Below are 9,636 nucleotides of genomic sequence, written 5' to 3'. Positions count from 1 at the left end.
CTACTCTCCTTCATTACCCTCCCCACCGTCCCCCACAACAGCCCCTTGCAACACACTCCCCGACGGCCTCAACTCCCTTCTACCCTCCCTCGTCATCAAGTTAAAAGATTTATTAACACCACCCTCAAAACACACACCCAAAGTCTTGCCTATCCCCCTCGCATCAGCTGCAACATCCTCCTTTTTATCATGCAAAACAACCCAGTGCTCCAACTCTTTATTAACCGACGCGTTAGACAAAATAGGAGAAGAAGATGAAGATTTAACCAAGTCGTTTGACACTGTAGACCTGATTCGTTTCTTTCTTTGTTGTTTCTTTAAAACCTTCAGAATTTCCTTCCTTTCTATCGACGGTAAACGAGCTATTTTTTTTTTATAAACCCAGCTGTATGCTTAAGAGAAACAGCAGCCTTAAGCTTCTTTTTTGACTTGCCAGATGCTTTAGAAAGCGAAGCATTGGCCTGCCCCTGCTGAACCGAGCTAGCAGCAACATAACCGGGACCAAGATGGGTGTCCCGATCCTTAACCAAGTTCATGTTCTCAAGCACAGGCTGTTTGTTAAAAGCCACCGAATTCTGAACCTGTTTCACAGACCCAGCCTCACTTGCATTCAACAATTTAGTTTCCACATCAAACAGCTTTTCCTCGTGGCCATCAGTATCATTCCTCCAAGCAACATTTAAATCATTCAACAAGTCATCCATGTTACCATTATCCTCCTCCTCCTCAACAACATGTTCCTTCTCATTTAACGCTTCCGAAGTTGAGTCCCTCTCCTCTTCCACCAAAAATGCATCTTCACCAAGATTGCACCCCCACTCCTCAACAATTTTAATCACATGATTTGTACCATCAATAACAACATCAGCTGAAGAATTAATAACTTCCAAAAAAGATGTATAAATAAGGACACGTGCAAAATCTAACCGTGCCCGATCCACCGTACAATCATCTGATCGGATAAATCTACCACAGCCTGACACACATAAATTAAAAAATGCTTCGTTCCAAGCCTGCGGAGGAGTCCCATAAATCCTTAACCAGGCACCTCGTTCATAAGTATCTTCTTTGGACCATTGATGCACCTCCGAGAATAGCATACCAAAAAAATGTATTGCATCATTAAATACTTTCCAAATGTCCTCACCATTCGAACAATGTAGCAAAACCATATCACTTCCCATTGGAATCACCTCAATATTCACAAAACCTGCGTCGACGACCCTTTGTTGTAAAGATAACGAAGATTCTCCCGACACCACCCTAGCCACCACTCCACCATTTGCCCACATTCGATCCTCCGGCTTCGAAATATATGACAGCATGCCCGCATGAACAACACCATTATCCACATCCTTCTTCACCACCGGTTCCCACACAAGGTCACCTCCCTTTATCTCTTTCCCTTTCCTCACTACATCATTCTCCCTCGTGACCCCTTCCACCATTCTAACCTTCTCCTTCTTCCCCACCACTCCCTCATCCTCACCCTTCTTTTCATTTTTTTTATTTTTCGACTTATTTTTTTTCTCCTTCTGCTCTACATTTACATCCACCGTACCAACCTTCACAATTTTTTCTCCCTCACAACCTAACTCCTCTACCACCGTCTTTTCCATCCGAACGTTCTTAATCCCTACACCATGCGTAACAACCACCGGCCTAACCTCCTCAACCCTCCCTACCTCACGGCCTCCACTTCTCTCCACCTTAACATCCGCATCAAACTGTGCGAACCTGTCAAACCTTGCTACCCTCGCCCAAACACGATAATCACCAATCCATATATTGTTCAAAGCCTGTCCAAATTTGTCTCTATTTTTAACATTTGAAAATCTGACAAACCCATAGACCTGGCCTCGAGCATTAAGGTGTCTAGCAACATAAATATCAGACAGAATTCCACATACCTCGAAGAATTGGCGTAGCCTGAACAAAGGCATATAATCTGGAATGTTGGCAAAATAAAACGATACCTTTGCACCAATACCACTGTCGTCCTTGTCAGAAGAAACAACCCCGTAGTAACGATCTTCATGCTCAGCAAAATGAACGTCGCGCTTTGCTGATGGAGCTGTCTGACGTCCAGAATCATAAGGAATGGTTGTACGTTCAGTCTTGTACGTTGCATGATGATCCTCCCAAACCCTAGCTTGCCGATTGGAATACCTATTATCTTTTCCGCCATACTGCATACCGTAACCCCTGCCCTGATCCCTGCCTCCTTGCCGCGTTGAATCCCTTGACCTGTCCCATCCTCGATCCACCGGTTGCGTCGCTTTTCACTTTCGTGACCTAACTACAGACCAATCACCCCTATCCCCCCCCCATTTTCTGCCTCCCAGGCTGGACCCCTTCTGGAGATAAGCTCCGGCGTGGTTGCCAACGGGAAAACCTAGGTCGGCCACCACGTTCACTCTCAGCTCTCATGTTTTTATTAAGTCAAATGCTTTAATATGATGTTGTTTTCGTTGTCTCAAAAAAGTTGATACCAATCGTTGTAATAAATTTATTATTTCAACAATTTTTCTTAAATTAATACTTTATATATTTGTAAAATTGCTTTATAAAAATGGACGGAATGACATGGAGTAATATAAAAAAATAATGCTTAATAGTGCGAAGAGTAATGATAGCAACACTCATTTTTCAACACTTTTTTTAGCACTCACTTTTTTATTAGATGAAATTAATGTTTGTGCCACCATTTTATGTGGGTTAAATTTTCAAAATGTAAATTCACAATGATATAAACCAATAAAAAATTAATATTAGAGAGAGTGTTCAAAATATAGTGTTGTTAACATTACTGATAACTCGAAAAATTGCAAAACGAATTTTGACGTTATGCACATGCAATTGTGTGACTAATTACCCCGAATTGTGGAATGTTAGAATTATATTTTTATAGAAAAATAATTTTAACTTTTGCGGCTATGCAGCTGGAATTTAACTTTTGCACGTTTCGTCCATTTCCTCCCCTCAAAAGTTCACAGTTCACACCATATATCAACACGTTGGAAAGCATTCGTGACATTCTGTGTGAAAGACACTTTCTTGGTGTGTGTATAATATAACTATCTTTTTTTTTTTTTTTATACTCTTGGACCATTGACTTAAGTAGTTTTAGTTGTAAATATTCAAAATTATAAACATTTTTTAAATATTAAATTTACAAACAGAATTATTTATAAAAATAACTTAGTTGTTAAGGACATTATAATTTGTATGGATTGAAATTTGAATTATAGATTCATCACGTATTCATTTTAAAAGATGAAATTATAGTTAAAAGAGAATCGTGAATAATTTTATATTATCTTATAATGGTCATGCATATATTGAGGGAGTATTTATTTATTTATTTTTTAAGGAGTTGCGGGAGTATATATATAATATGTATCTCCTTCTCTTTGTACATAACATAGCAAAATGGGAAATTTCAACATGGAGTACTACTTACCAATAATGGTTATGTTATTGATACAGTTAATATATTCAGGCTTGACTCTTGGTACAAGAATTGTACTTTTGGAGGGTTTGAGTCCAATGGTATTTGTTGTGTATCGCTATGCTTTTGCAACCATTTTTCTTGCTCCTGTTGCTTATATATCAGGGTACTTTACTATCATTTATCTCTTTCATTGTTTTTTTTATTAATTCCTCAATTATTATATCCATCCCTCTTATCTAAAGTGTATCAATTAATTCATTATTTATTTGATTTGTTTATTTTCTTTTTGACAGAAGAAATTCTGGCTCCTCCCATTCCTTAAATTTAAGGAGTTTTTCTTGGATATTCACCACCTCACTAGTTGGGTTTGTTTCTATTCTTGAATCTTGAATAGTATCAATGCATATTTATGTTCATGTAAATCACAAATTCCCTTCTTATTTTTTCTCTTATAAGTAAATAAATTTTATTAAGGGAGCACTAGGTTACTCCAAACCCACAAAAGATACAAAAAGAAAAAGGGATAAAAATGGGGTATGAAATATTGGCAAAGTGTGAAGTATTTTTTCTTATAAAACAAAGTATTCAGTCATGTTAATAAATCATCATTCAAGAGCATTTAGATAAGATTGTTAAAAATATCTTCCAACTTAATTAGAGGTTTATGGTTTAAATCTAGACATATGAATGTTGCAGTGTTAAACGATTAAAACTTTATCAAGATTTGATCCATGTTGACATTTCTCTCTTTCAACAATATACTAACAACTGACATTTCTTTATAAAAAAATATGGATGTTTCAGCATATCAAAATTCAAACTTTACTATAAATTTTACTATTCATTCAAATACACTTGTTAAAAAAAATACAGTTGTTAAATATCAATTATTCATATCAATAATGAAGCATTCAATGTGGTAGATGTCCCTTATCTTATGAAGAGTATCCTATTGGGTTCAGTGGGTTATGTAAATCTCATCAACAAATTAAAACCTATTAGTATTTTCTTTGACTATTTTAAAATCTCAATACTTATTTTATAAAAAAAAAAAAAAAAAAAAACAAACATTCATACTACTTACATTTTTGTGGAGTGTGTAAAAACATTCATACTACTTACATTTTTGTGGAGTATGTTTTTGTTTGACGGAAAAAAACTCCAATTAAAATATGAAAAACTTATTTTTTTTTCATATAATTATTTTTTTTATATAATGATGTTAACCATTTTTTATTTTATTTCGCATGTGTTAAATTTTATCCACCCTAATTATTATTTTTTTGGTTCCGTCCATAGAAGAGCTTCTACAAGCCATGGGCTAAATGTGAAATGAATTTGGATCTCATTCAAAAAGTTAGATCAAAATATGAACACATCCAAACATATTTATACACTCAACAACACATGAGTTTGAACAATGTGTGACTCCAAAAAAATTACAAACTCTTTTAAAACCAACTTCAACACCCACCATCATATCCGATGTGGGTCTGAGTCCATTTCCTACATTGCAATTCTTAACCCGACTCTGTACCATGTTAAATTGGGTCTGAATCTCATCCCAAAAGTTGGCTCAATAGATAAGGGTATCCAAACACATTTACACTCAACAAACCCTAGAACCTAAGAAATGTCACACTACAAATAAAATACAAACAACTATAAAACCAACTTCAACGCTAATCTCTAATTTGCAAAATTACAATGAGAATTTATCCCCTTTTCTCCAAATAAACCATCCCTAGGAAAGAAATTTCCTTCTAGAAATAAACTCATTTTAGTTCCTAATATTTTGTTATAAGCTTAAAATTTAAAGTGACGACAGATTTTAGCCCAAAGAAAAAAAAAGGTTAAATAAGTTTTTGATCCCTATAAATATATCATTTTTTTTTATTTTAGTCCCTCTAAAATTTTCCTTCGACTTTTAATCTCTATAATATTTTCAATCGCCACTTTTGGTTCCTATTTAAGTAGTCAATTCAAGTGTATCGTGTGTATTTTTAATGAAATTGTGTAGAATGTTGTAAAAATATCTCTCAAAAAAAATTAGAATTTTTCAATTAAACATAAATTAAATATGAATTTTTAACCGAAAAATATAAAAATTGTATTTATTTCATGTTTTGTTCAAAAATTCTAATCTTTTTATTGGGAGAGATTCTTATAATGTTATAAACTTTTCTGTAATTTTTTTTTTTTCAAAAATATGAATTCTACTTATGAGTTTACTTAAGAAGATAGACCAAAAATGAAGATGAAAAACTTTTGAGGGACTAAAAATTGATGAATTTTTTTTAGAGGGACTAAATCAAAAATTTGCTATATTTATAAAGACCAAAAACATATTTAACTCATTTAAATATTATATTTACATGCATAAAAATGTTCAATAAGAGTTAAAATATTATATATTTCTTAGAGTGGGTCTTCACTTAAAAATGCAATTATTTTTCAAGAACTAAAGTGAATATTAACACTAAAAAAGTTATAAATAGTACATAATATTTTGCCATATATCTCGTCAAATCATATCTTTATTTTGCCATATCTATTTTTTTTTTCGACAAATCCATATCTAATCCTTGTTGTAATTTTTTTACGGGATTTTATTTTGACAAATCCATATCTAATCCTTGTTGTATTTTTTTTAGGGGATCCTAGTTATACATGTTATATAAAACACTAAAGATTAATTGCATTTATAAGTACATGGCAAATTTTATAAGACAAAATTTATGGTTCTGGTTAGTAAAGTGTTGGACATCCAGCTTCTTTTATAAACCAATAGAAGCAGGTTTTTGTGCCTCTTGAAAACACTTCTAATTAACTTTCAACGTCCGAATTAAATACTATTTAAACTAAAATGTGTGTTGGATCTTAATGATATGAGAGAAGAATTTCAGTTGTAGATTGTTGTTTGATGGGAAATGCTAACTTGTGCCTTTAATGACACATGTTAAGGAATTAATATAGAAATATACATATTAAAAGTCGTGTAGTCAACTTCTTAAAAGTTAAAATATTATGTTTTCCAATGTAAAACTACTTTTTTTTTGTTCTTTAACATGTGTCCTTAGGGCACAAGTTAACTTGACCCTTGTTTGATTATTAAAACAATTTCGGAGACAGGACAAACTGAAGGTAAGAGATAAGACAAAATCTGAAATTCTTGTTCCCTACAAAACCACATCACAACTTTTTGTCTCACTTACCAATTGTATGAAATACCAAAACAACCTTTTGTCCACAAAAAAATCCACTATATATAAGACAAAAAATCATTCAATATCATAAAAATTTGTCATGTGTTGTTCTACCTTATATTGTATTGTTCGTGTCTGTGTCTTGTGATATTTTGTCTATTATTTAGCAGATAAAACACACTTAAGTTTCAAAGAAAATAATTAAATACTATTTCCTCTCAAAAATAAAAATCCTCTCAAAAATAAAAATAAAAACAATATATATATATATATATATATATATATATATATATATATATATATATATATATATATATGTGTGTGTGTGTGTGTGTGTGTATATATATATATATATGAGACTGATTGGAGTTTTCACTTTTTGTTTTGCACAGCATTACCTTGGATCAAAATTTACTATCTTGGGGTTTATATCTAGTCTCTTCTTCAGTTACAAGTGCAATGTGCAATCTCGTTCCAGCAGTGACATTTGTAATAGCAGCTTTCGTAGGGTAATTACTAACTAATTGATGACTAAATTTATGAAATTCAAATGAATTTGTTTTTTAATTTGAAATTGAATATATTTTACAGAATGGAGCAAGTGAATATTAGAAGTTTGAGAACTATAGCCAAAATAGTAGGAACAATTATAGGTGTAAGTGGAGCAGTGTTCATTGCACTATTGAAGGGTCCAAAGCTGCTAAATGCACAAAGCATACCTTCAAAATCAATCATTGGCACAACCTTAGAAAGTGATGAGAATTGGTTGCTTGGATGTTTCGTTCTTTTCGGAAGTTGTGTTGCTTGGTCTGTTTGGCTTATTTTGCAGGTATTTTAATTGTGTCAATAATCATTATACTACAATAATCCTACATATTTTTATCGTTCATTTTTTTAATTGATTCACACATTGAATTGAATCATCTATATTTCCACTGATTTCTTACAACCATGTCTCGTCCTTTTATACCTCATCTTTTCTAGAATAAATATATGTTGTGGCAAGTGTGATGTTACAAGTCTCACCTTGCATGAAAAAGTGACGGTTGAACAAATAAGTACATGACTCTTAAACTAAAGAGAATTGCTCTTCTCCCATCTGTTTTTCCTTATCCCCACTGAGAAATACACATGCGTGAGTTAAATCACGCTCGGCTATTTTGATGGGAATGAGCAAAAACAGATGGGAGAAGAGTCATTTCTTAAACTAAATGTCTTAAAGTTTTGGGTTAAGATGTGGAGTCCAATTCACCTGTATTGTTGCTCTTGGCCCAATATGGATGATCATCTGGGCTCCTCTTATAATCAAATAATATTCGTAAATTATCCCATAAGTACCCGCTTATATATATGTGAAGTATCTCATAAATATCTAATAAAATATTTTTAAAATATTAAAAAAAAAAACTGAATTTCAATTTTTCATGGGTACGTACTCGCAAGTCTTTGCAGAGTATCGGTTTTCGATACATAATATCAGATACAGATATGTCTCTATATTTTTTAGTATATGGGTTTCATAGTGTCAATCTAACAAGTCTTCGAGTTTTATTATGATAAGGAAATAATTTGATAGAATTCATGTTAAAGAAATAATCCTAATCCTTTACATCTTACTCAGGTTCCAGCATATGAAAGCCATCCAAATACGTTATCTCTTTCTGCTTGGATGTGTTTAATGGCAACATTACAATCATTACTAGTGACACTATTCATGGAGGCAGACCTAAATGCCTGGAAGATTACTTCTCTACTTCAATTTGGTTGCATTTTATATTCAGTATGTGGATGATTTTCCATGATGATATATAAATACTTGTCTATATAAATTGATACATCATCGATGGAATAATTAAGAATAAATACATTTTGTAGGGTGTTATGGGATCTGCAGTAGCCTTATGTCTCCAAGCATGGTGCATTTCAAGAAGAGGACCTCTATTCTCTGCTATGTTTACTCCTGTTTCCACATTAATTGTGACTGTATTAGCTGTTTTGTTGCTTCATGAGGAAGTATACATTGGAAGGTATTAATAGTTAAATTCTAATAATTAATGAAGATTCTTATTTCTTAACACAATTTGAATTAAAGGTGATTTGGACCAACGGTATTAATCTAACAAAATGATTCTTCTGCTTCATGTTTGTTAGCTTGATAGGTGCAATTGGAGTGATCATTGGCTTGTATATTGTTCTTTGGGGAAAAGCTGAAGATGTAGTTGATGTGAAAGAGAAGGCAAATCCAAAATCTATCGTTAATGCGACAGAGGGAATTGTTGCCAATGAATATTGTGAAAAAACATACTGTAAAACTGATTTGGAAGATCCTCTTTTACCTTGATGAATCAACATTACACTACTGCTATTTTGTGCTAGAATAAATGAATGTCAAATTGGCATTTCTATTTTTTCCTTTCCTTGATATAGCTTTTGAGCATTATAGATGAACTTTAAATTTTTTAATCTTTTAATGTATGTGTGTGTATGTATGTATAATAAGTTACTTAATTATATGAAAAATACAAAGTGAAATTAGACTAAAAATCATTTCACTATTTTGTTAATAACAAATTTTTTTGTATGGTCATTAGGCATGGCAATGGGGCGGGGTGGGGACGGGTTTTGCCTTCCCCATCCCCATCCCCTACTCCCATATACTTACCCATTACCCTACCCATACCCAACGGGGATGAGAAATTGAATCCCATCCCCGTCCCCAATGGGTTTGGGTATTCCCGCCCCATCCCCGTCCCTGCAGTGAATCAATTTTTTTTAACGAAAAAAGATTTTTTTAAGCTTCAATGGTAATGTTCTAATGCATTATCCAAGAATTTGCGCTCATTTTAACATTTCCTTACCGAATAATTCGGTTGCTCCTTTAATCATCAATGAAAGTTCTTATATCATGATAGCTATCAAACCAAATAACATTACATATCGTTATCAACCCCCTCAACAAAAACAAAAACATGACAT

At 32.9% G+C, this 9,636-nt stretch overlaps 2 protein-coding genes across 3 annotated transcripts; one reads left to right on the top strand and one right to left on the bottom strand.

The window, feature by feature from the left end:
• LOC146948904 (uncharacterized) lies at window positions 1–2,195 on the bottom strand. The gene is made up of 3 exons (XM_085748450.1): window positions 1,566–2,195; window positions 382–1,490; window positions 1–289 (listed from the first exon to the last, which is right to left on the bottom strand). The coding sequence occupies exons 1-3, from the start codon at window positions 2,193–2,195 to the stop codon at window positions 1–3; spliced, it is 2,028 nt and encodes a 675-aa protein (XP_085604576.1).
• Window positions 2,196–3,407: 1,212 nt separating this feature from the next.
• On the top strand, window positions 3,408–9,241 carry LOC146948903 (WAT1-related protein At4g30420-like). Of its 2 annotated transcripts, none has more exons than XM_085745065.1 (7): window positions 3,408–3,617; window positions 3,751–3,819; window positions 7,053–7,169; window positions 7,252–7,489; window positions 8,282–8,440; window positions 8,536–8,687; window positions 8,812–9,241. In XM_085745065.1, the coding sequence occupies exons 1-7, from the start codon at window positions 3,433–3,435 to the stop codon at window positions 8,999–9,001; spliced, it is 1,110 nt and encodes a 369-aa protein (XP_085601191.1). In that variant the 5' UTR covers window positions 3,408–3,432; the 3' UTR covers window positions 9,002–9,241. The 2 variants fall into 2 exon arrangements, with proteins under 2 accessions (XP_085601191.1, XP_085601190.1); XM_085745064.1 differs by having other exon boundaries at window positions 3,748–3,819.
• The last annotated feature ends 395 nt before the right edge of the window (window positions 9,242–9,636 follow it).

This window comes from Medicago sativa, chromosome 2, assembly GCF_051527215.1.
Source record: "Medicago sativa cultivar Bolivia chromosome 2, Bolivia_mono, whole genome shotgun sequence".
NCBI lineage: Eukaryota > Viridiplantae > Streptophyta > Magnoliopsida > Fabales > Fabaceae > Medicago > Medicago sativa.
This window is presented reverse-complemented; position numbering and strand designations above follow the sequence as displayed.